This window comes from Cyprinodon variegatus, unplaced genomic scaffold (genome assembly GCF_000732505.1).
Source record: "Cyprinodon variegatus isolate N-32 unplaced genomic scaffold, C_variegatus-1.0 Scaffold1460, whole genome shotgun sequence".
Classification (NCBI taxonomy): Eukaryota; Metazoa; Chordata; class Actinopteri; order Cyprinodontiformes; family Cyprinodontidae; genus Cyprinodon; species Cyprinodon variegatus.
The window spans coordinates 15855-42875 of record NW_015151913.1 but is presented as its reverse complement, the minus strand read 5'-3'; the positions used below and the strand labels follow the sequence as shown (position 1 = coordinate 42875).

Sequence of the window (27021 nt, the reverse complement as noted above, 5' to 3'; positions counted from 1 at the left end):
TTAAGGTTTTAAATTGCAAACAGCCATTCAGTTGCACTGGAAGTGAATGGACCTAAAAGTTTTTACTGGTCCAATCAAACACGACTGAACCAACCAGTCTGTTTGACTGGGATCCTGGATCAACACTAAAAACTAAACTCTTTACTGAAAACCACATCTGTTTGCTAAAGGAAACACCGCATCGAGCTGAACCACGATAAATGAAACAAACCAGTTTCTGATCTGGTTCAGACTAGGTTTAAACAGGAGTTAGAAATTAAACCTGAGTGAAATTTAATTCACCCTCTTCTAAGACACCTGAAAGATTCTCATCAGGATGTAAATGTCTGATAAAATTCCAGTTCATATTTCACTGACATTTTAGATTTGCTCCTGAGAGATTCCATTGGTTCTTCTGTTAAGAGAAGTGATGCTTCTTCCTTAATTTGGAAATGATGTAAAAAGCTGACTGATGCTGTACTGAATGTTTTTACAGTAGATAAATTAATGAAAGGATGGTTCAAACATTTTATCTTATTTTTTCTCTTAAGCTTGAAGGTCTTATTTGCCAAAAGAAAAATGCATATACTTTATAAGGAGTTCCTCAATTAGTACAACACAACACCTAACCTGGTTATGAAGGATGATGTGGGTAAATTATTCTAGTAAATGATGTTTAAGCACCCAAAAAAAAAAAAAGAATAGAATAGAATAGAAATCCATTTATTGTTCCACAATGGGGAAATTTTGGTGTTACAGCAGCAAAAAGATTATACAAAACAAACGGTCCCACAAATGTGGACCTTCCAAAAAACGGACAAAACGCTCCACTCGACTTAGTTTCCAAATTTAAAGACGTTTCGCCTCCCATCTAGGAAGCTTTTTCGTTTCAAAATATCAGGAATAGTGTTGAGTTCCAGGCTTTATAGAGTGGAGCAAAAACAAAACCTTGTTTTGGCTTAGAAAGCATGCAAATTGAACTGGACGAACAGGTCTGCCCCTTAGGAATGGACAGTCGTTTGGCTTCCTACTGAAGCTTACTGTTGTCTCTTACTGAGCCATAGACCGATACTGGTCTATGGCTCTGAAAGGGGGGTCATTAGAGGGAAACGTGGCCTGACTAGTGGGAAGGAATCAAACCTATTGCTGCATTGTAGGTTTTTGACATCTCAAACCTGAGTCCACCCCCTCTGTTTAAGGTTGGTTTGTTCAGCCAGGAAAAATGCCCCTGAAATGTACCCCTTTTTGAGACATAGTCCAGTTTCAGGTATTGCAGGCTGCCCATTCTAAGGGGCGGACCTATTCGTCCGGTTCAATTTATATGTTTTCTAAGCCTAAAAAGGCTTTGTTTTTGATCCACTCTATAAAGCCTGGAACTCAACGCTATTTCTGACATTTTGATTTGAAAAAGCTTCCTGGATGGGAAATGAAATGTCTTCAAAATTGGACACAAAGTCCAGTGGATTTTTATTTATTTATTTATTTTTTACTTTTTTGGAATGACTATGACCTGGATGACTGAGAATCTTCACCAACAAATGTGGACCTTTAAAAATAAGAGTATAAGAAAAATAGTGAGGAGTTAAAAAATAAACAAATGAAATACTGTACTGTAAAATGTTTTAACAATATAAAAACTTTGCACCTGGAGACTAAATAACCAATATGCAGCAATGGACATTTTTACAGTAATCGATACTTGAAAAATAGCAACATCAGAGATGTGCAACATGACAGCAGCATGTTATTTAACTGATTAAGGTAGAAACCTGTTAGGATAATTATCACTAATGATGTGTGAGTTTATCTAGTTAAGATGGTTCCTCTGTCCTGATATACAGTTATAATCTCCATTCTGTACCCGGTGTCATTCAGCTAAGAACAAATTTTTATGTTTTAATAAGGCTGAAGCCATGATGTCTACTCACCTGCTAACAGGTATGATGTAAAATATGATTATGTGGCAGAATGGAGATGCATAAAATGGCTTTTTAACTGTTAATCTGGGACACTTCCTGAGAGGTGAGCCCAGAGGTGAGCAGCTGCCTTCTGTAACTCTAAGCAACTTCTCTGATCAGAGTAAGATTACAATTCCTATCAGAATCTGTTGTCATGTCTCCTGGTTGTATAATACATATAAGCTTTGAAGTGTTATTTAAAGAGTTTGTCCCGAGTGATCAGGTTTTTGGAACAATGATGGTTACAGATTCTTACAGCTGCTGGGAGGAAGGATTTGTGATAATGCTCCTCGGTGTCTTAGAGATCTTATAAAGATCAAATATTCTCGTGGAGATTTGTGAGCACCTTCTGGAGCCAGATCTCAGCTAGAAAAAAAGCTGCAGTAAATGCAGGTAACCTGAAAGAATGGAATGAAGCTGAGTTCAAAGCACAGAACCGGTAACAAGCGGATGTTTTCTGATTAACCTTCGGTCAGATAAAAAATGTAGTTCAATGAAATGTGGCTTCTAGAAGTAATTAACAGTGAAATTTTAATTTGTGGGTTTTTTTCTCTTGTCCTGAACTGTTTCATTCAGATAAATTGAAAACTCCAGGTCTCATGTAAACAGCAGGGTTTTTGTTGATGACATTAGAGATGAAACTCCCTCCTGTTGAAATCCCAATGGGCTCAGTAATCCCTGCAGCTTGTTTCGCAGGACAATGGGTGTTTTTACAATAATAAACAACCTATACGCTGCTGCTCCCACTTAATGATGATTACTCACCTGAGCTACAGGTGTGATCCCTCAGAAGGTGACCTCTGACCTCCCATCTTTAAAGGTGAACGATGAAAAACGAGTGCCTTGTCAGTATTCAGGTTGGACTTTTATCCCTATTTGTTCCGTTTTCTGGTGAGTAAATGTTTGAACTGTGGTTAAAAGTCGATCGATCAGCTGGACCTTCATTTTACCTGCAGACAGGCGCTGATGAGACAGACATGTTGTCCCTGCTCTGGACTCCAGGCTTCCTGCTGAGCTGCTTCTTGATGACCGAATGTTCAGGTGAGACTTTAACCTGCATGAAATGTGTCCATTTTCACTAAGATCCTCAGAGTCTCTCAGAAAGCTCCTAGTTAGTCTTTCTTTGTCAAAGAGTTTTAATGCTCAGCAATTCAGCTAGTTGCTGAGAGCCACTCTGAGGGAGGAAGAGATAGAAATGTTTGGATTAAGCCTGGTTGACCCTGTTGTTAGGGGTCAGCTAAGCTAACAGGGTCTGTTAGAGCTGTGATTGGTTGAACAAACCTCCCAAAAACAACAACCCATCACCCACCCATTCAGCAAGGCCAAAAATCCCCTTTATTGTTCCCCCTTTCAGACTCTTAGACAGGTATGGGGCATTGCAGGCTATCAAAAGAAGCCAAACGACCCCCAGTCCAAAGGAGTGGACCCCTTCGTCTGTTTCAATTTGCATTTTTTTCAAAACAAAAACAAGGTTTTATCGGTCTGCTGTATAAAACCTCGAACTAAACGCTATTCCTGTTATTTTGAATAGAAAAAGCTTCCTGGATGGTAAGCGAAATGTCTTCAAACCTGGAAACAAAGTCCAGTGGATTGTTTTTCATTTTCTTTTTTTTGGAATAACCAAACAAATGCACTTCTACATAGACAGAGATAATCCGATCAGAGAATTTAGGATGGATAAAGGCATTTCTCTCATAATGGGGAAACTTTCAATTATTGTTGCACTTAGGGATGCAAGTTATCGATTAATGAATCAATCAAAAGTTGTTTTATCTTATCAATCAACAAACTACTCATTAATAAGCAGCCATTTTCTCAGTATCTTTCCATAACATAAAGTGCAAAATATTTGTTTTAAATATGCTGTTGGTACATTATATTTCAACAATTTTTGTGCCAGCTGTATTAAATATTGACTGAATAAACAAAATGAAATGTTTTTTTTACACATTATTGAACTTATTCATTAAATATAATATTTCCAATGAACAGAGATGTTAAACTATCATTAAAGGAGAGGGTATGTCGCTCTGACATACTGTCTGACTATTTGCCACTTTGCTTCAATCTCAGTTTTTATTGTAATCCAGCATTCAATGCTAGAAGAGACTTAAAGAGGAAAGCTGATATGTGACTCCGTTAAATGCTTCCCCATCTACTGTGCTAATTGCTAGCGTGTCTTTTTCTATCATGTTACAAACGCTTTGCACGATGTCCTTCGTTTTTTTTTTTTTTTTATCGCATGATGCATCCTCGCTTTCTACAACCTTGCTGCCCCGCTATGCAGCATGGCTAAACAGGCACTATTTAGGTGGTAAGTTATGGAGTTTATCCAGTTTTTATTTTTACAAACAGAATCACTTAAAGTTCATTCTAGATCCATTAAACAGTAAATAATCCCAGATTGGAACCTGGATTGATCCATGTTTCTGTTCTGCCATTACTTCTCTTGAAAATACCGGTCAATGAAGAGCAGTGTCCTCTAGCCTTTTCAGTTAATCAGTTGGAACAAATTTTATTCTAATAAACCAATAATTCACAATCTATCATAGTTGCACTGCATCAATATGTTTGAATGTACCTTCCTAAATTGCTTCAATTCATTTGAGTAGAGTAATGTTTACTTGCCGTACTGGTCCTTTTACTAGTTAATCTATTGGGTATTACTACAGCCATAATAAAGATATATATTTTTTTATTAAATTATTAAAATAGTCATAATATCATGGGAATAAAGTCACAAAATGTTTGTATTTTTGCACCATATATATTTGCTTGTTTTTGCACTGCTTTAAACTTCCACATCAATGCCTTTTGCACCATGTTTTTCTCCCACGCTGTTTACATTTTTTTTTTTACTGCTGCACTTTATGAAATGGAAATGTTCCTTTTCACTGCTAAGCTGCTGCTCATTCACTGTCTGAAAGCTTTTTAAACTAAGTTTTGTGTACACTCTGTGTATACAAAATGATACGGAGCCCCTAAAGGGACATGGAGGAAAAAATAAACTTTTGCGAGATCTCGCAAAATGTTTTGCCATGTCAGCGAACTGGAAATAAAACAGACACACAACAGTGGAGGTGCAAAAGGTACTGTACTGCTATGGGAGGATAATATGCCCATGTGTCAGCTACAACCATGGAGGATGATTTGGAGAGGTTCTTAATTTCTAGTGAAGTCCCAAAACATGACATTACACCAATGAAGAGAGAAAAAGTCAGTATGCAATCCTACGGAACCCCTAAAGGGACATAGAGGGAAAAAATAAACTTTTGCGAGATCCTGCAATACTTTTGCAAGATTTGCAAAACTATTGGGGGATCCCGCAAAAGTATTGCAGGATCTCGCAAAAGTTCTTTTTTTCCCCTCCATGTCCCTTTAGGGGCTCCATAAAAAGACAATAAATTTGTCTAAGTCTAAAATTAATCCCTATGAGATTAAAATGCTAACATTAAGCAAATAAAGTGGTAAACTTACAAAATTAAAGCAATAGAATGTCATTTTTGACCCAAGTATCAGCTTAATTTTAGATATATTGAATACATTTTCAGATCAATTAAAAGCACTTGGTGCTTATCGATGCTTTGTGTGGGCTGCTCTTCTCAAAAACTCTCCTATGTAGCTTTAGAGAGTTGGCCCTGTCACTGAATGAGAATGATTTCTTTATGATAGATCAGGTAAAGCGTTATTAATTCGGTGTAGACCATTGTAAGAAGGATACCTCTTTAAAACCCTCTTATGCTCATTAAAAATCCTTCACTCTTAAAATCTGTGCGCCTTAGACGTTCTCTGAAGGCCATAGTTGTTTTGAAAATAAAGTTCTAGGAAAAATCTCAGGATTTTGTGAATGAGGGCCTTGCTGTTTACCACAATCACATTTAAAAAGTTAAATAATAGTAATTGCAGTGCATTTTCAGATCATTACCTCCTTCTAACACCATGAGGACTTTAAAAATGATCTTCAGATTGTTAAATAATGATGACCCCCATCACTGCTTAGTAATAAAACACAGCAGCAGTCAGTGTGCTAGGCATGTCCGAGTAAAATTTTAAATCTTCCCTCAGTCTTCCTCGACCAGCCTTCTGCCCTGCAAGTGCTGCAGTCCTCCAATAGGAGGCGTCGTGCCAACTCCGTCGCCCTGGAAGAGATGCTACCAGGGAACCTGGAGAGGGAATGCTACGAAGAGCGCTGCTCCCAAGAAGAGGCAGCTGAGATCTTCCAGACCCACGAAACCACAGTATGACACACCCTGAGGGCCACGTCAAGGGAGGGGGCCATTTTAAGCAGTCTCTTTTATTATTTAACTAAGTTCATTAATTTTAGGTTCCTTCTCCTAGTATGTCAGAGAAGCAACAGGTTGGGTCTGGGTTCCTTGCAGTGTCAGTGGGGATATTTCTTCTACTTAAGGGGGATATAATAATAATATTTTACTACCCTGTGATGCAGAATTAATGTCTGGAGAGGCTTTGTTTGGTTCAGGCACCAGAAAAGGTTAGCCTTATATATTATAAAACTAAAGAAATGACAGGAAACACAATAAAAAAAAAAACAGAAAAGGAAGAGAAAACCCTAAGAAAATGGAGCTAACCCACTAAAACCAGTAGGACCATCAGCCGACGCTAAAACCTTTTGGATCCACTAATGGCTAATGGAGAGTTAACAGGTCAACTCCTCCATGCTCCTCATGTGTGCATTTCATTGTTTTCCTACTAGACCACTCACCAAACGTTGACTTCAATGGCGTAACGACACAACAATAGCAACATTATCTGGCTGGGCGCCATATGAAGTACAACACCTGATAAAGGTTCAGGATACGGCGACAGTTCCATTAATCGGCCAATAAGATACAATTATGCAATTCTCAGTAGTATATTATCACACATCACACACGGAAAAATAGTGACTGCGGACCTTGAATGGAACCACTGGTGGCAGCGCATCACCACGTGTTACAGACATCCCAAGTTCCAAAAACTAATTTCAGGGAGCTGCTTATCGAATCCCCAATACCGCCATCCCCCACTCCCCTCGCACCGTAGACAGCCAACCCGAAACTTGCCCCACACACACACACACCGTGCACTCTCTTGTTGTGTCTGCGCAATCGCAGTAGTTCTAATTCGCACATGATGCACGCATTATTGTACTGCCTGCACGCACTCACTCACATTAACACCTGCTCGCATAGTCTGAAATCCAGGACAATTTATCCGACTTGCGGGCATCAGTGAACAACTATCTATATCAGGGAGACTCCTGGAGCTTCCAGGAGACTCTGGATGTCTGATTTTAGCACAACAAGCCATGGGGCTACCTTTATCTTTACAGCCCCTCTCCTCACCCACACTCTCTTCATTCATCTCTTGGTTGCTATCTTTACTCACTTTAGCAGCATCGTCCTCCTCTCCCTCTTCGGTTCTTTGAAAGAACGTTTTTATTTTGGGAAGATTCGTTCTTCCAGCAGTTCTTCTTTGCTTTTTCTTTTCTGGTTCTTTTTTTCCGCTTAGGTATTTCTTTTTGGTATCCATCGTCGCTAACACATTGTACATAAAGGTTATGGTTTAATCTCGCTCTGGATTACCCATAATTCCAAGTCGTAGTGCCAAAAATAAAATACTCAAATACATCGTTCTTTTAAGATCTTTATTTCAGTTTGAAACATATTATATGAGTGTATTTTTTACCAACCGTCTAATGAACTATACACAGTTATTAACATAGTAATTTAAAGTACCACTGTCTGCTTTGCCTTTGGTGTTTAAATGGCTCACCATCATGTTGAAATCTGCCATGTGTTGCGGTATAAATACGATCCGGTGTGGTCAGTCACTTCAGTATCAGGTTGGTTTAAGAGGAATTTTTCGCACCATTAAATCTGCAAAGAGACGTCTTAGTCTACAATTGAGTAGGGGGGCCACCAGGTGTCCATTATGGGGCCCCTAAGAGGTTGTGGGCCCGTAAGCAACTGCTCTGCTTACCGATATTTACGCCATTGATCGACTTGTTGACATGTCAACTTAATTAAGGCTGAGTCGACTCATATCTGGACAACTCAAAAGTAACCCTAGGCCTAGCTAGCTTATTTTACGAGCTTAGTAGAACACACTCTGCAGTTATCAATAAAAGTTCGATGAGGCGATGCTTAATGTGATGTTGTCATAGAACGACGCATCGACTTCACTTCGACTATTAAAGTGAAATACTTGAGTTGGAAAAATCTTCTATGTTCTCACCACTTTTCTAAAAACCTACCTGGATGATTTGGCACAACAACATGGTTAATTGGCAGAAAGTTATTTCTCTACCAAAACAGTGTGTTTGGCTTAAAAATAAGTTTCTGTCTCATACAGATTGCCAGTGCTCACACAATGTCCTTTATCATTGTGTGAGCACTGCAAGTTAAAATGTTTAGATGTTTTGTCATTGTGGCATTGGAATATCCCTCCTGTTAGTCCAGTCCTTCATTGATATGGTTACTGTACTCAGTTATTTTGTCTATGCAACATAATTTAAGTGTAAAAAAAAACTGGCAATAGAATTTATCTGCAGGACTGGCAAGGAAATTGAAAAACTCTTTATTTATACAATACAACTTCAGATTTTCAGAAAAAACAAACATGAAAGTGAAATCCCGACAGTATAGCAGTATGGGGTTAAGGGTCTTGCTCAGAGAGACCCAGATTAGAAAGTCTGTGGAAGACGGGCTCAAACCTCAGGATCAGAACCTCAGGATTCCAAGCTCTATGCCCTAACCACCTAACCACTCCCAGCCTTTAGCCTGCAGCCTCTGCAGCCTGCAGACAGATACACTCGTCTGCAGGCTGCAGAGGCCGGCCCACTACATGACATGCCTCCTAAAGCTCCTAATACAGTAGGATATGGGCCCCAGTACTAAAACAGCTTAAACATGTTCTATCTGCACAAACTTCCAACTGTTTAGGGTTTTTATTTACACAAGACCGACTCTTGCATGGTTTACTGTGATTTCCAGTTGTGTAGTGATATCACTACATGACACACCTCTGTCTTGTAGGCTTCAGGCAGATCCCTCTCCCCTCCTGGGTCCCCTGACCATGCACACGCTGTTGTCTATCTGGCCATATATTCTCATCTACCCCACGGTGGATATAAGAAACGGCATACGTGTTTCACCCATCCTTAAACTTCTCGCCCCTATTCTAACCCCATGTTCCCTTACTGCTCTTACCCTTCTTCCTCTAGCTTGAGCGTGCATTTTACCTGGTCAGTTACCTGTTCAGGTGACTCCTTTTTCAGAAACTTTATAAGTCTTGGTTAAAGCTCTAAATCTGTACATTTGGCAGTATTCGAGTGGACAGCACCTGTCAGGTAAATAAACAGTATTTGATTTGTTGAATAAGATGCAGAAAACTCACTTCAATTCACTTCAGTTTATTTCTATAGCACCAATTCACAACACATGTCATCTTAAGGCACTTTACAGTTCAACCAGATCATCCAGTCAAATTGATTCAAAGTTTTCTATCTAAAAACAATTGATTGCATCGACTCATTGACCCGAATGCAATCGCTCACACTAAGCATGCTTGTAGCGACAGTGGAGAGGAAAAACTCCCTTTGAACAGGAAGAAACCTTCAGCAGAACCAGACTCAGTGTGAGCGGCCATCTGCCGAGGCCGACTGGAGTTCAAGAATTGAACAGATTAATGTGCCTGTCACCACTCAGATAATGAAAATATGCAGGTGTGTTTTTAAAAGAAAAACAATTGGACTGACAAACATCCAATCAGTTTACATCGACAGAATTATGATCATTTGAAAGTTGTGCTAAAGGCAGGCTAATGGTGCTAACTGTAGGCTACATGTACCTTTGCCTACTTTATTATTATTAAAGTTTCAATTATACATGGCAAATGATTGGAAATATCAAGAAATAAATGAGTAATTCCATTTTGTCGTGAACAGTTGCCAAACGTTTTGTCCATGTTATTTCAAGAATATCATTTCTGTTTCACGAAATTAGCCAAACAAATGCAGAGAAATGGCAACATGATTTATGGGTTTAGGTATAGGCATAATGCGTGACAAGCCAACTTTAAAAAAGTTTAGACGTTTATAGACTTTTTCATTGTGTACACCTCTGTTATGATGCTCCAACCTTAAATATTTACCTCCTTGTATTTAGAATGATTTAATTATATTCATTATGCTTTTCTGCCTTTCTTGCACAGATGGAGTTTTGGTACAGATACAGAAGTAAGTAAAATCCATTTAGACCAGCAACAAAACTATTTAATATGTTCCAGTGGGGTCGGGTGATGTCATAATACTCTTGGATGCTTGAGAAAGGTATATTTACCTTATGGGTATCGAACTTAAGTCTTCAAATGCAGGTATCCAGTAACTTTTAGGTATGTCTGTGTTCCAACACACTGCAGTCAAATGACTTAATTACACCTCAGCATCAGGGAGGAGTTTCTTCTTCCACTTGTCCGGAACAAATCTGTTTCTTCCGGACAAGTGGAAAAAACTGGAACAAAGGGTCTTTTTTCCATTTCTTCCAGAAGAAACTGGAAAAAAGTCTTGGTAACAAATCATATTTGAAAATCTCACTATATCCAAAACTCTCCATAAGGTGAATACACACAGCGACATAAATTAAGAATTTATATAATTTATTAAGTGTATATAGTACAAATCTAGATAAATGAACCATTGGTCACAAAACTTCCCCACTCCCCAGGGAAACACCCTTAGGGAATACCCCCAAAAGGAAACCCACCAGGGAATTAAATATTCAATACAGAAGAGATAATTTACTAATAACGTTTAAATGATAGGAAAACGCTTGCTTGTATACTCAGAATACACCAGCTGGCTTTACTTTTCTTTAATTTCTTCTGCTAATCATGCTGCCAAAATACCCTGGTTTATAGATATTGGACACCATTTCAAGGTTGTTACTGGATGGGTCTGCTTAAGGCAAAATATTCACCAAAAGAAACAGAACTTCCCAGTAAATTTGACCTTCCAACTTTCTTACGAAAGAAACTGGAAGAAAATATTTGTTCCGTCTGGAAAAAAAACATGGAAAAATCCCCATGAAACTTCCAACTCTGTTCAGCAAACAGTCAAGTTTGGCAATATCCTGCTAATCTCATTTGATTCAAGTGTGTTGGAGCAGGAACACATCTAACAGGTGCAGGTTACTGGCTCTCAAAGACTAGAGTTTGATACCTGTGTTTTTTCTGATATATCCTTATAATATCCTTCTGTCTGCAGTGGCGGATTTAGGAAATGTTGGGCCCTAGACAAAGACAGGCATGGGGCCCTCTGAATTGAGAAGACGACACATAAAACAGACATATGCTAATAGAATAGACATGCATTATTTGTTCTACATTTTCCCTCTCTTCTTGTCCATTTTCTTGTTGTTTTCCTCTCTATATTTTGTACTCAGCTGACTTTCCATGCTGTCTCAAAAGGAATGAAAGATTTTTTCCAAGCACTAAGCTCACTTAGCTGATTGCTCCTTCCTGTGTTTCCAAAAAGGCGACAGCAAAAGTAAATAACCCAGTCCTTCTTTCACTGTAGACAATCCATGATCTGCTTATCTGTTCTCCATTTTTTATTTGGATGAAATAATAGCTGCATGAATCATGATAGCAGATAAAATAGAGGAGAGCAGGAGGCTGGGTTACCAATCCATTTGCTCTGGAGAGCAGAGTTGGGTGCCTTTTATATGTTGTTGCCAAAGTGTCAAAAAAAAAAAAAAAGTTGCTTGATTTGGCGTTAGGCGCTTTTTGAAATAAAAGTGGTAGGGGGGTCTGAAAAGTTCACTGATGGCGTTTTGGCAAAAGGGTCTTTATCAGAAACATAATTAACGTGCACAAACACGGAATAGTTTTATTAACTATACATGTAGACAGAGTTTTATGGGGCCCCCAGTAACTTGGGGTCCTAGGCAACTGCCTAGTATTGCCTAATAGCTGTCTGCTAATGTCTCTTGAAACCACTCATCAGGCTTTCTGGTTCTGATCTACCTGTTTTTGAGTTTGTCTTGTGTGTCACAGATCTGAACCCCTGTCAGACCAACCCCTGCCTTAACGGAGGCATCTGCACTCAGGACAGAGAGGACTTTCTGTGCCTGTGTCCTCCAAGGTTCCACGGCAAGACCTGCGACTCAGGCAAAGAACCCTCTGTGACTCAGATACACCTATTGGCCCATAAATGGCATATCTTAACCTTGTGTGCTTGTTTCTGTGTTGTGTTTAGAGGTGTCAGAGTGTCGCTATAGAAATGGCGAGTGCCTGCAGTACTGTAAAGACCTGCCAGGGGGCGCAGGTGTTCAGTGTGGCTGTGCTGATGGATTTAAATTAGATACTAATAGAGAGAGCTGCACACCAACAGGTACCAAACTGTTGATATCTGATCTAAGAAAAACCTGCAATAAGACACACATGATCTGAAGAAAAATGTTTTGTGCTGCAATAAGTTGCCTGGCTATTCGACCTACCTGGAGTCAGGCTGATGAATTGTGTTAAAACTCTCCAACCTGCTTCATTTTATCCTACAGTGAAGTTTCCGTGTGGCCGCCAGCAGATGGCAGCATTGTCCTACACTCGCTCCCTGTTCGATCTCTCTGAGGACACAAACTTTACCCTTCCAATGGATGTCCTGGACCACAATAGCACACATGCTGAAGTTCGAGGACACAACGTAACAGAGGCATCAGAAGAGTTAATGACAACAAACTCAACATTAAGGGGTATCGGTGGAAACCAAACTGAGCTTGGGGGACGAGAGGAGGAAGATCTATCTCCTCGTATTGTCGGAGGAAACCTGGAGTCCAGAGGAGGGAGTCCCTGGCAGGTGAGAGATAGCAGCTGTTTCCTGCTCATCATGAAGATCTTAATGTCTTGGTTTATGCTGGTCAAGATTCTCAGTCATCAAGGTCATAGTCATTCCAAAAAAGTTAAAAAACAATCCACTGGACTTTGTTTCCAAGTTTGAAGATGTTTCGCTTCACATCCAGCTTTTTCAATTAAAAATTTTAGGAATAGGGTTGAGTTCCAGGCTTCATAGAGTGGAGCAAAAACAAAGCATTGTTTTGGCTTACAAAACATGCAAGTTGAACCACATGAACGGGTCCGCCCCTTTGGAATGGGGCTTTTTTGGTTTCTTTGTTAGCCTGCAATACCCCATACCTGTCTATGTCTCTGAAGGGGGGTCGTTAAAGGGCATTGTTGGCCTGGCTGAACAGGCAAGGTCTTCTTTTCCCTTGTAAGGTGGTGGGGGTCGCAACCCCCAGGTATGGGGGTATAGACAGGTTGATCTTTTACAAATTGTTTTTCTCTGTCCAGGTTTTGATTCACAGGTCAGATGGGTTTGGATTCTGTGGAGGGACGCTGGTTACAGATCGATGGGTTGTTTCCGCAGCCCACTGCTTCGTGGACTCTGCAGACCATGTTACTGTAGGTGAGAATGATAGGAACAATTCTTAACCACCCTAGGTATATTAGGCCCCTTTCCCACTATTCAAAAAACCCTTTTAAAATCGAGAACAATCGGCAAGCTACCTGCGTGAAAACCACCTTGGCTGTGATCGGCATGCTGTGGGAACCCGCTAAATTACGTGATGCCATCTGATCTAACAAGCCGAAACAACTGTTAAAATTTGATAAACACGGCGCAGCACTGGTGAAAGGGATTCAGAGAGATAAAAGGGTAAAACAATACAGCACACTTACTAGTCCTGGCTTCCTTACATGTTTCTCTCCATTGTTTACTTTCCTGATTTCTGTGGCATTGGTGACTTCATCAATGATAACCCAGCTTGATGATGTCACCAGACAAGCAGCAGAAGGAGACAAAGACCGCACAGCGGCCAGTGTTAGACCCAGCTTTTTTAGCCAGTAGGAGAGGATCTAAATGCCATTTGTAAGTGGGTCAACCTATGTCTGAAAAACGTGTTAACCTGCTATTTCCAGTGGCAAAGAGGATATAGTGTGAAATCCTTTCAGTATCTGGGTCCTGTATGTTGGACCAGAAGAAATACTGGAAGGCATCACCCAGTTCTAATTGGTTTCTGTTCACACCATGATGAGAAATTAACTGTCTGCTATGAAGAGTTATTTTGATTCAGCCACACTGAGGGGTTCTTGGATTTGTTTATTAACAACATGCAGTGCCTATTAACCAGATCTAAGTTTAAAATTTTGTCCAGGTTCATCCTAAACATAAACCATTTATCTGTTTCAGGCAACATTGATAAAAAACGCCCTGATCCAGGCGAGCAGAAAATAAAGATCCAGGAGATCATCGTCCATCCTCATTTCCACTCTTTCACCTTCGACAGCGACATCGCCCTTCTCTACCTGGCTGAGCCCGTTATCAGGGGCCCAACAGCAGTACCCGCCTGCCTACCAGACCCCCACCTATCTGAGTACCTACTGAGGGTAACCCAATTACAAACACATCTCTTTTTGATAGATCATTGAGATCCTGAATGTATATTTTTGTTCAGGACAACACCCGGGGCATGGTGACGGGGTGGGGAGCCACTCAGTACCTGGGAAAATCTTCCCGCTTTCTGAGGAAGGTGACCCTGCCAGTGGTGAGCTACCAGGCGTGTTCTGCGTCCACTGAACAGGTGATCTGCTCCATCTTGTGGCATCACATCCACCCGTAGGGGGCGTTGTTGAGATCATTTTAAATGAAAATCTTTAATGGTTTTTGACTTGGATCAAGTGTATTTATCCCTTGGGATTACTCCTTGGGGAAATTATTGTACCAGTAGGTTGTATAGGGTACAAAGAATTAAATCAAGATAAAAATATGACAGACAATATAAAAAGAGTATATATATATATATAGTATATAGTACAAAAAAGCGTAACAAAGAAAAAAAAAACCTTCAGTTAGTCCATATAAAGTTTTTTCAGATGTTTTACCTTAGCTCTGCTTGATATACAGCTCTATTCCCAGCAGGGAGTGCCATTGTTTTTTCATCACTGCGTGCCTGGAATTTGCAAAAATGTTTCTGCAGCCCTAAGTACATTTTGAAAAAAATTATTTTATTATTTTAATTCATATTTTGCTGTTGACAGCTGTGATTTTAAAATTCTTAATCCTGATATTTCAGTGCAGTGTAAACTTGTTAATGCTCCTCCTTTTGCATTCTCCAGGTGATCACAGACAACATGTTCTGTGCAGGTTACCTTGAAACCAGCATGGATGCCTGCAGTGGAGACAGTGGCGGTCCATTTGTGGTCAACTACAGAGGAACCTGGTTTCTGACCGGGATTGTGAGCTGGGGAGAGAAATGTGCTGCTAAGGGGAAATATGGAGTTTACACCAGATTAGGAAACTTCCTGAGCTGGATGAGAGAAACCATGCAGAAAGTAGGCCAAAATGGAACTCGGACCTGATGAGAGCCAAGTTTTAAGCATGACCATTCTAAGACAATCCTTATCGGCCTGAAAGATTGTGCAGGAAACAAACTCTGAGGTTCCTGTAGGATTAGAATAAAGTCAGAGCTTTAAGGCAGAACATAAACAGAATTTAGTGAAATCTGTCACATTACTTTAATATTTTATTTTATTTTCAGAGACAGAAAAGGTTTTCAGCTAATCTTGAATGTATTTTTTATAGTGGTTTGAGTCTATTTTGATGTTAAAAGAAAATCTAGAATCCAGATTCACACCCAATTATGTTGCAACAGTTATTAGAAATGCATTAAAACAAACTTTAAAGAAGGAAGACTGGTTATTTTCCACCGGCAGCTGGATAGTCAGGGTCCACTGTCACACAAAGCTGCACTCAGTCAGCACTCAGAACAAACAGAGGCTGAATGCAGTCCAGCGCTGGAGTCCTCTTCCAGGGATGCTGCAATGCATTTAGCAGCAGTGGTAGTGACTTCAAATGGGTCAAATTCGCTCATCCTGTTCACTTTTATGGTATGTTTATATACGAAAGATATGCAAACTCTCAATGAATTAGACAAATTAATCTATGTGTGATAGCATGCAAAGAACAACAGGAAATGAGTAAGATAAGGTTTTAATGGTAACTGGGTTCTGACCATATCATTCTTTGTTAAATAAATGGTCATTTTATTACTTGTCAAAGAAATCCTTGCTTTTTTTTTTTGGCTCTACTTAAGGTTTGTTAAGATCTGGTGAGGTTATTCTGCTATATTATCAGCATTTGTTTGAATCCAGAATGTTAAAACCTCTTTCCAAACAATTGATCTTTGAATTGAAAATACAGACTGATGTTCCACCTGCATGGCATTGCTGCCTGACGCACCTCCGCCAGTGCCTTAAACAAGTGTGCCTTGAACACCCCTGGGCTTGAGCAGGTCATCAGCTGTGGACCACAAGTCATGGATGTTTCACTCCTTTAACCCTAGTACATCTCTTGATATTGGATATCTCCCTGCCATCCCCTGCAGATGCCCTATGTTTTAGGCCCCTACCCTGTTTCTCCTCCTTAGCCACAGCCAGAAACTGCCCTTATCTGCCTCCTCTGCCAATTCCCTGATTGTCCTGCGACGTCAAGGTCTAGTGCATCCAAGGCCGCAGAGCAGTCAAACCATCAAGGACCTGACAAATCACCTACAGCCCACCTTGATGGGGCATGTGATGGCTTTCCAGCCAGCTTCTCTGCACCCGGCTTGCCAGATCTGAATACTAATCACACTTTCACTCACTGGCAGCCTCCATACCCTGCTACCATGGGTCGGTGAGCTCCACCAGGAGGATGGTCTTGCATGGAACTGACCACAAGATCAGGTCTGGCCACAGTGATGTCTCCACAATCTCCCTGGGCAACTAAAGTTGTCTCCTAAGTTCGACCCTCATTGACAACTCGCCACCAGGTGAGAGAAAGCTTGATGGTAATGTGCGGTGGGCAGGTTTGGGGTTTACCCTGGCTCCTTTGAAGAGGATTGGCAACATCACTGGAGCAGGAGGTTCGTTAGCCTCCTGTATGCATGCCTCTGCCACCTCTGCCAGCTTCCTCAAAACCAAGTCTTGTCTCCACATGTACTGACCTTGGGATAGTGCAATCTTGCAGCCTGGCAGGATGTGCTGAAGGCTTGCATTGATTGCCAAGTGGCTGGCTTGTGGGAATTTTTCCACAGATCAGACAATGACATGGGCCTGTCTGTCTGAGACGCCTTCCCATGACAACCAGCATCCCTGTCTGCTCGGCGACACAGCCTTGACATGGAGACAATCTTGTTCTGTCCTGGCCACTTCTGCCACCACCATGGCTCTCCTCAGTTCTTTTGAGGCCTTCGACCAAAAGAAATGGGTACATGCTGCTGTCTGGATGATGGTGGTAATATCATCCATGTACCCTTGCACAGGAGAAAGCCTTTGCCCTGCAAATAGCTTCAATCTTCCTGCCATCTTCCTTGCCCCTATGAAGATGATCTCAAAGGCTGCAACGAACAGGCTGGGGGAGATGGAAAATTCCATGGTCCTTGTGAGTTCAATGCATCTGGAGGTCTGCAAAGTACCCTGCCACCAGGGTAAAAGCTCAGACAGGGATGTAAAATAAGTTCAGAGTCTAGCTGATGAGCTAATGGGGGACAGACCCATATGCGTTGGCAAGGTCCAACCACAATACATCCAGGTCCCTTTGCTCTCTCTACTTGTTGTTTGTGAGGTAGCTGGTCATCCTCTTGGCCAGGATGGAGAAGAAGATATTTCCTTAAACATTCAGGAGAGCAATGCTCCTGAACTGGCTGATCGTAGAGGAGTCTGCCTTCTTCTGGAATGAAGACTTTGACTGCTCTTTGCCACTTTGAAGGGATGATCTTGTTCTTCCATGCTACTCTCAGGAGCCTCCATAGGTGTTTCCAGACTCCTGGGCAGTACTTGTAAAGCTTGAATGGTATCCCATTGTGGTGTCGCGCTGAGTCGGCTCTTGCTTTGTGCAAAACCTCTTTGACTTTGCTGAGCTTGGGCAAAGCAGTGTCAAAGAGGTAGGATGGAGTGTCTGGGCGTTGACCTGGTGGTCCTAGCGCAGTTTGTTTTCCTGGGTAGCTTTTGTGTTCCTTGAATTAACTTTCCAGCTCTGATTGTGTGATCTCCAGTTTGCCGCACCTCTTATCCTCTAGCAGCTCTCTTGCATGCCGGAAGGGATTCCTAAAGAAGCAGCTCCTCTCCTTCTACTTCCGCCTTCTGCATCTGCAGATTAGCTCTGCTCTCCACAGGCTACTAAGACTATTCCTCACCTCCTCCCAAATTGACTCTCATCATTGCCACCTTTAGAGAAAACGGGGTCCAATATGGGCTCGGCACTGTTGTTATTGACCTGGCACCTGGTTCCTTTTGTCTGACCTGGGGTTGCAGTGCAGTGTTGCTTCTGGACCCATGTTTTGCATTCTTTCCTCCCCTGGTGGATCCTTAGTCCTTCGAAGGTGGTTAATTTCTCCCAATCACACCTGCCTCATCTCAAAATGTAATAATATATACCCAGAACATCTAAAGTGGTGCGAAATAAGAGTGATAATTTTTCCACAAAAAAAAGATGTTTATGAATAATTGCTATATAAATGTTGATAGGTCCAGAATTATGGTATTGATAACATCAACATGAAATAGGAGGTAAAGTCACTTGAGAAGGAGCTCAGGAATAGTCAGATCTTATTTACGCCATGACAAAACTGAGAAATAAGTTCCCAGCCTTACATTCAAAGCAAAAGAAAGAAGACAGAAAACAAGGGTGAACAATTGTCAAGAGTTTGTGTTGTTGCTGACTTAAAGTAAAAGGCTCTAGAAGCCGTGCAGAGGTTGCCACTTTCTTTCTCAATGTGAAAGTTAAAATTTTGCTAATTAGTCATGATTTTTGTATTGCTAACTCATCTTTGGCATTAGCATTAGTGGATCTGACAAAAGGTTGGTAAACTGTACATAACACGAGAACAAATGCGCCATTTACTGGCCAGAAGGAGTTAGTTTTGTAGCTATCGCCTTTAACATGAAATGTAGAATAAGAAAATTATTTGTAAATGTAGAAACCAATGCAAATAACAAATATATCTGAATAAATATCTATGCCTAACTTTAACAGTTTGTGTATTAAACTCTTAAAAACCAAATGATAAAAAAAAGAAAATACATTTACGTCATTTTAATGAATGAATCTAAATTAGTTTGATCACCAAAAATAAACTTAAGGGAAATATGGTCAACAGAATAGCAAAATGAATAGGTCAAATGATAGAGTTAAGGTAACTTTTCAGTTAAAGGTTAAACGATGTTTTTCAATGTACTTTAAAAGAATAAGCCCTCTTAGCTGCTAACAGGTTTCCATGAAGACTGTTGGAAAGATTTAAACAGGTTTATTTCAGCTCAGACAATAATATGACAATAACAAAGCAGATATGAACAACAAAGCTACATATTCAGGAGCGTAGGTAATGCAACATGTGATTACAAAAAAAAAAGTCCAAATGAAGTTAGATGTCTTCCAGTGAGGGAGTATTCAATGTAGATAAAGAAAAACATAAATGAGGCAATGAAGGGGAACATTTCTGTAAAAAAATAAAGTCATAAAAATGCGACAAAAAATGACTAAAGATATAAATTTGTGATATTTTCTGACACTGTAAAGTCACATATTTGCAATAAAATAAACTCAGCAATTATTCCTGGAAACCTGAAAGTTTGCTGATGATTTGTAATAGAAATTTAGAAGAATTTCATTATGACTCTGGAGTCCGGAGAGTATGGAGTTACTTTAGTGTTTTTATTAATTTCAAGAAGAAAAGTGATCTGAAAGGGGAAAATAAGAAAAGTCTTGGGTTGTGACAAAAAGAAGAAAAAAGGTTTGAGAGATAGATTTATTTTTGTGAGAAAATGTTTTCACTCTGATTGGAAAATGAAAAACAGAGTAAAAATATATTTTTATATTTTTCTGCGCTTATAAATAATTTTTTCAAATGTCAAGTTATGTTTTATTTATTTTATGACAAAATATGTTCTCTCTAAACTTTTTTAGTCTCAAATAACAGCCATTTTTGTGTTTTAAGCCTTGTTATTTTACTTTCCAAATTATTTTCCCATTTCAGTTTGCTTTTTTTTTATTTACTTAATAAAAACACTCAACAGAGAGTCAGGAGAAAGCTTTTTTCAATTAAAACTACCCAAAGGTTAACATATTTCTTCACATACTTTTCTATGTAACCAGCCAACAAAATGACCACACAGTCACCCATTGGCATTACTGACTTCTAGAGCTCGCAGCATTCCCCAAGATCCCTAAAGAAAATACTGATAAATAAGACTTAAAGTGTTCATTTACCGCAAGAATTGGAAAAAAAAAAAATTTTCTGAGTCAAACATGCAGCTCAGATGGTTATTGACTAGATGCTCAGATGGTTTCACCTGAAACTAACTTAAGAAAAAAAAATGGCAGTCATCTGCATAAAATATAAGCTTCCAGGGTAAATAGCAGGATTTACCTGGATCCATGAGGAATTCCTGAATAAAACCTAAAATATTTCCTGTTGTTGCTAAAACAGTTGGAGATGAGATGTTAATCTCAGAAGGCTGCAGGTGTGACGCTGATTATAGACCTCATATAACTCCATGGGTGGTCTATATTGTGCTGAGGGAATAATCTCACTGTCTCAGGTCTGTGGTACGGACACCCGAAGGTAACACCAGGATTCAAGAACATTTGAATAAATCCAAAGATTGAACAGCATTCTGAAGTTGAGGAATAATCAGACGCGGAAATGAAAGGTACAGTCAAGTCATAAACAGTAACTTATTCTAGTTGCATACTGTTTTGATGACAAATTACGTAATTCTGCTCATATATAATTTATTAGTAAATAAAGCCTTTCTGTGTATATTTCCTAGATTAGATACAGCCAGTAAACAAGTAGAAGAAATGGAGTTGAATGAGTGTGGAACTCCAATTGTAGTTGCAACAAAAAAAAAAAAAGAAAGAAAAGTCCAAGATCAAGTTTAAAAAGGCACAAGAAGATATTTGATTCTAAGAAAGATAAAACTGGAGTTGCACTGGAAAAACAGTCTGAACAGTGAATTCACTAAAGCTGGAGCTAAAGATCAGGAAGCTTTCTGATGTGGCTGTAATGTTACTAGTAGCGACGTCAATGTAAACCATCTGTTTTTCTTGTAGTTCAGGGTTGCTGCCAGTAGATGGCCCCACCTCTCTCTATGTCAGTTAATCATGTCCGTTGTGCAGGTTCTATTTAGGCTAAAAAAAAAAAGATGATGCAAACACCATCAGGATGAACGGTTTGGGTACATAGCCTTACTTTATCATTGTTATCTGGATTCTGGTCAGTTTCAATCTAGCATATAATATGACTAAATACTTTTACGGGTCTGAATTTGTTTTACACAGATATAATATAGAGGGGAAGAGTGGGATCTTTGACATGGAGATAAACTGATTGAACACCAGTCCAGAGGGGAGTGTTGCAGAGAAGAAGGTAGAGTGAGATGCAATGCCTCTGTCTCATCACCAGGGGGCAGTGTGAACGTGGCTCTGAATCCAGTCCACATATTTCTCCACCCGGGTGTACACGCCATAGACCCTCTGACTGCCACAGTCCTCGGGACCGCCCCAGGATACCAGGCCAAACACAGCCCACCTCCGCTTCACCTCCATCACGAACGCCCCCCCGCTGTCCCCCAGGCAGGTGTCCTTCCCCCCCTGGAAGAAGCCGGCGCAAAACATGTTGTCCGTGATGTTGTAGTAGTTGGAGCGCGAAGCATAGCTGGCCCGACACTCATCCAGAGGAACAACTGGCAGCTTGACGTACTGCAAGAGGTCAGAGGTCAGCAGGGACAGGGATGGGGTGGAGGAAGCATTGGATATCCCCCAACCAGCGACTAGACCCAGAGAGTGGGGCAGCAGGGACGAAGGATGGTCCTGGTGGAGAAAGAATTTAGAGCTAAGGAACGCCTGACTTCATCAGGGAAGAGCAGCAGTGATCTTACCGTCAGCATCGTCTCCTCAACAGAACACCTGAAACCTCCATCCCCCTCCTCACCTCTCTGTGAGCTGGTGGCAGACAGACGGGTCGAATCAGTCGGTTAAACTCCACCCTCTGGCTCAGCCTCAGCAGGGCGATGTCGTTGTCGTAGTTGTTGGGTTGAAAGTCCGGATGGAGGAAGATCTGGTCAACAGAACGGCTGGTGGACAAGTGTTTGTCTCTAATGCTGTGGAGGCCGAGGAACACCTGAAGGAGAGGAAGTCCTGTTTGAGTCACGAGGACGGAGAAAAACCTAATGATCTTATTCCGGTTCCTTTCCACCTTAACATGATCCGGGACCACCGGAACAACGCTCGCGTCCCTCCTCTGGGAGCGCAGGACATGGGCAGCAGTTAGGATCCAGGACTCGGAAAGCAGAGCCCCGGAGCCAAACCAGCGGTCCTCAGGGACCCGGGACAGATCCTCCACGCTGAGCAGGACCTGCCAGGGGAAAAGGCCGGGCTCAGCACTCCGTCCACCGACTATGCGCTTCACCTGAGGAGGGAGGGAACGAGACGGGAGGCCACAGGCTGGAGGGGAGACAGACAAAGGACAGACACGTAGTTACACAGCAGATGGACAAGGAGAGACACAGACCGACAGGCAGACTGTTTAAATATCTACAGGCAGAAAAAGGATGCAGATAGACAGGTAAACAAATAGAAAGACAATAAACTGGTAGGAAGACAAGAATACAGCAAGACAAGTGGTATAAATAGATGGGTTAAAAAACACAGGTCAAAAATGGACAGATAAGTTAGACAAAGAGGAAAACTGGTAAAAAAAAAAAAACAGAGACAGGTAGGTGGGAAGACAGGAGCCAGACCTGGCAGACAGATGGGTTCCTCTACTCGTCCTTCAGCATCCACCCACTCACCGGTGGGTCCACACCTGAATGAACCTACAGCACAGGTAGATCAGACTGAAGCTTCCAGTAAATTTAGATGGACAAAAATCTTTAGTTCGTTCAGTAGAACTGAAATAACACAAAGTTAAAGTTGATTTAAAGCCCTGGATAAACACCAGTTAATTAACCTTAATGACGTCACCAGTTGCCTTACTGTTACTCTGCAGCACACCGTCCTCCACGCAGACGTAATGAACCGTAGCTCCAAACAGCGTGCTGTTGTCATGGTTACCAAAGATCACAATAGCTCCTTCGACATTCTTAGGATTCCCACAATCCACCACTGCAACAGATTCAGGAACCAATCAGTGTTTTAGGAAGGGAAATGTTCTCCAGTTATTAAAGCCACAGTTCAGCTTTTAAAGTGGGGATCAGTGGAGTGTTGATCGGCAGTCAGTACCTTACCTGCAGCAAATGGGTGTTAAGTCACAGTAGGTTTGTACAGTGATGTTAATGGCCTGGCAGACTCCCAATAGATCCTCTCCGAGGAGGTCACCCAAACATCTTAACTTTTTCTCTTAAGTGTCATTTAATTATTTACTAGCAAATCCAACATCTATATCCACTCCAATGTGTAATCATGTTGATTTTTTATTTAATTAAGTTATTTGTTTTTCCACAAACAACCCAGACTATAAAACGATAATGTTAGGATAATCTCTTATCTAATTAATTAAGGTCTTAGCTAATCTAAGGTTCATGTGAGGGAAGAAATTCCAGTTCAAAATTTGTAAAACAGATTTATTGAAATCTATTGCCACCTGCTGACAGCGGCCGGGTACTACATGGAATCCATCAAGCTCTTATTGGTTGTATTCAGTTTTTTGCTTCCATGAAATAAACCTAAATTTCATCTATTTTTTCATATCTGTTAGGATCACAGTGGGACTGATGCCTATTTCCATAAATCATCGGAAGCCCTGAACAGGTTGCCAGTCTGTTGCAAGGCAACATAGAAACATGAACACACACCTAAAAACATGTTAGAGATGCCAGGTAACCTACAGTAGCAGTCAGGTTTTCTGACTACGGCAGGAAACCAAAGTACTTGGCGAAAACCTACGCACATATAGGGAGAACTTGCAAACTCCTGCTACAAACTGCACCCCTGTATGTCTCAATAAAAATGATTTGTAAATCCAAATAAATAAAAAAAAAGACATGCAGTTCAGAAATTTAATAAAAAAACAAGGTTTTGATTAAATTCTTTATTTCCTTTTTAGATTTTTTTTATTTTCTTTTTTATATATTTTTTTTTACATTTCAATTTTCAGATCGAGTTCAAGAATGACATATTTTTCAAATTCATCACTCTGCTTCATTCTGTGTTTATTCTCCCATTCTGCAGAATTTTTTCGACCAATCTCTATTGTTATACACTCTGCTTTTTCTCATCATCTGGTCTGTTCCTGTTTGGCCTGCTGAGAAATATCAGCTCTGCTGCTGCCATCAACACCTTTGTTTATATCTGTTGGAGATTGGCCTGTTTTTCAGTTTAGTCCTGTTTCTCTGACAGTGACTGTCTGGCTGTGCTCTCTTCATCGTCTCACATGGGAGCTGGCTCGGAGCTCGTCTGCCTGGCTGTGTGTTTCCTGGATGGAGCCACCTTTTTACAGTTGCCTTTTCTATTTCTGCTTCTGTCTCCTTGAACCCCAGTCGGCCTCGGCAGATGGCCGCTCGCACTGAGCCTGGTTCTGCTGGAGGTTTCTTCCTGTTAAAAGGGAGTTTTTCCTCTCCACTGTCGCTACAAACATGCTTAGTGTGAGGGATTGCCTTCGAGTCAATGAGTCGACGCAATCAACAGGTTTTTACTTAAATAGAAATCTTTGACATCAATCTGGTGAACTGCAAGGTACCTTGAGATGACGTGTGTTGTGAATTGGTGCTATATAAAGAAATTGAATTTAATTGAATTGATTATTTGAGACAGGGAGCTTCTGATGGTCACCAGCATGAGTCCAGAGGTTCGAATGTGGGACTATGTCTAATGAACATTAATATTTTTTGTGAAAACTTCTCCCTGACGTTGTCAAACTTCGATAACAGAAGCTTAGTCCATAAAATGTTGGAGACGAGGCAGCTTTACAGGGTACGACATCATTTAATGTGGTTATGTTAGAAAAATAAAACAGCTTGAGGTAAAGAACAGAAACTGAAGATCTGCGGCGGTTTGATCAGCATGTGTCGATCATCAGCTCTGAGCTCAGATCCGAGTCTTACTGTGACAATGAGGAGGAGGGCCGCTCCAAGAACCGTCAGCCTGACATTCCAGCTGCAGACGATCCACCATCCCACCGTCCTGCAAACGCATGGATCAGATTGAAGCTGGATCCTTTCCTCTTTGTGTGGAGACCAGCAGAACCAGCTGATTTTTGGGCTTTTAGAATTGTTAAAACAAACAGCAGCAAACCCCTGAAAATATCACTTGTTGTTGATTAAACATGTACACTAGCTTAAATAAATAAAGTTAGATCAAATTTAAAAGAATTTGATACTCTGAATCTGGTCCTTGTTCTTTATAGGTCAAACAAAACCAGCAGAAACTCAACAGCCAATCGAAATTCTGGGGAACATTCCTGCATGTTGGTATGAAGTTAGTATTCTGCCAAAAGTGCACATACTTAAAAGGAACTAGCAGCAGGAAATGTGAAAGAGTAATAATCAATTTGTTTTTTAATGCTAATGGCTGATGAACCAACGAGCTGCCCTGTGGTTCTCTGCAGTACCTTGAAAAGGCTGTGTGTACATGATATACTGCCATCGTCCGCACTGGATGCTGCATGCACGCCCCCTACAGCTTTGGTACAGGAAGTCCCAGTTATTTCAGTAGTTGAAGAAGACTTGCTTGACATGGTTGTTGTTGATGTAATAAAACATGCACGAGGTCTAAGGGTATTAAACCAGCAGGTAGTAAACAGCGTTCAAGCATCACCAGTGTAGTGCTGTCACATCTTTCAATAGGTTAAGGTGACATGATTTCTGCAATCTAATCTGGGGACGATACCAGCTCATAAATACATTTTATGAAAATTAAAATAGGAAACGAGGACAGTTTCATCAATTTTTACATGTTTATTAATATTTAAACAAAAATCAAGTGTGAAATCCAGGAATCCACCTCTTCCATTCCCTAAGATAAATAATATTAATCAATCAATACTGTTTATTAGTGCCATCTGGTAATTCAGTCTTCTCTGTCTTCTTCCTTTGTGAGCAACATAATATTGTGTTCAGGGACAGGCCAGTATGCATCACTACAGAGTCTGTGGAAATTTCCCTCTTTATCCATTCTGGATGATTAAAATGAAACTTTTATATATATATATATATATATATATATATATATATACAAATTGAGAATCATATTTTTTTCTACATTATGATGATAAAATGCAATATCCTGGACAGCTGCAGTGCATTGGGTAGCCTTCAGCAGTCTGGATTAAAATCTGTGTCACTATTTAAAAAGTTACGTTAGATTTTTATATTCAGATTCAATTATCTATAATCTATAAATCTGGATCATTCTCATGAGCAGCTTGAAGCAGCCACTCCAAAAATACACGTTTTGTCATTACATGTATAGATGAATGAAAAATAAGCTCTCAGGGCATAAAAATAATCTGTCCTTTAAAAAAGTCATAGTGAAACCTAATAGGAATATATTCCTACAATCCTAAACGCGTTCATTTCTGCATGTTTTGCTCCTATAAATTTAATAATAAGATATATAGCGCATTCTCTCCTCGAGCTCTGAGGAAGTCGCAGAGGAGCAAGACAGGAGGAACAGCGGAGGCTGTAGGCTTTGCTTTGCACAGGAGGTCTAGAGCGGAACGGGGCGGTGACAGAGGATCAGAGGTGTACAAATACTTCATTACTGTATTTTTAGGTCTCAATACTTTACTCCATTACTTATTTTCTGCTCATTACATTTTCACAGAAGTGTCTTTTCTTTCTATTTCTTCCATTTTCCATTTTTTAAAACAAACGTTACTCGTTATTCTTGACTTCGGTTTAATGTTTATAAATATTTATTTCCCGTCATGTGCTCCATCCAATGCAGATCATCGGCTCCATCCACATCTAGTGAAAACTAGTGTGATTGGATGAGTCATATAACGCAAACACTCATTGGTTAGCTAAAGGAAATCATCAGAAGCAAGCAGGT

At 40.4% G+C, this 27021-nt stretch overlaps 1 protein-coding gene and 1 pseudogene across 1 annotated transcript; one reads left to right on the top strand and one right to left on the bottom strand.

Annotated features, from left to right (window-relative positions):
* Positions 1–2868: 2868 nt before the first annotated feature.
* On the top strand, positions 2869–15841 carry LOC107103483 (coagulation factor VII-like). The gene is made up of 10 exons (XM_015403203.1): positions 2869–2978; positions 6003–6175; positions 10152–10176; positions 11994–12107; positions 12196–12330; positions 12497–12792; positions 13284–13398; positions 14182–14378; positions 14447–14572; positions 15108–15841. Exons 1-10 carry the CDS (start codon positions 2915–2917, stop codon positions 15348–15350), a joined length of 1488 nt encoding a protein of 495 aa, XP_015258689.1. The 5' UTR covers positions 2869–2914; the 3' UTR covers positions 15351–15841.
* Positions 15842–20305: 4464 nt separating this feature from the next.
* LOC107103481 overlaps positions 20306–27021 on the bottom strand; it is a 17710-nt pseudogene continuing 10994 nt past the window's right edge.

Excerpts from the sequence above, each read along its gene's own strand:
- LOC107103483 (XM_015403203.1), top strand. The coding sequence starts at position 2,915 with ATGTTGTCCCTGCTCTGGACTCCAGGCTTCCTGCTGAGCTGCTTCTTG. Across the intron at positions 2,979-6,002 it reads CTTGATGACCGAATGTTCAG|TCTTCCTCGACCAGCCTTCT; the intron begins GTGAGACTTTAA and ends ATCTTCCCTCAG. Across the intron at positions 14,573-15,107 it reads GTTCTGCGTCCACTGAACAG|GTGATCACAGACAACATGTT; the intron begins GTGATCTGCTCC and ends TGCATTCTCCAG.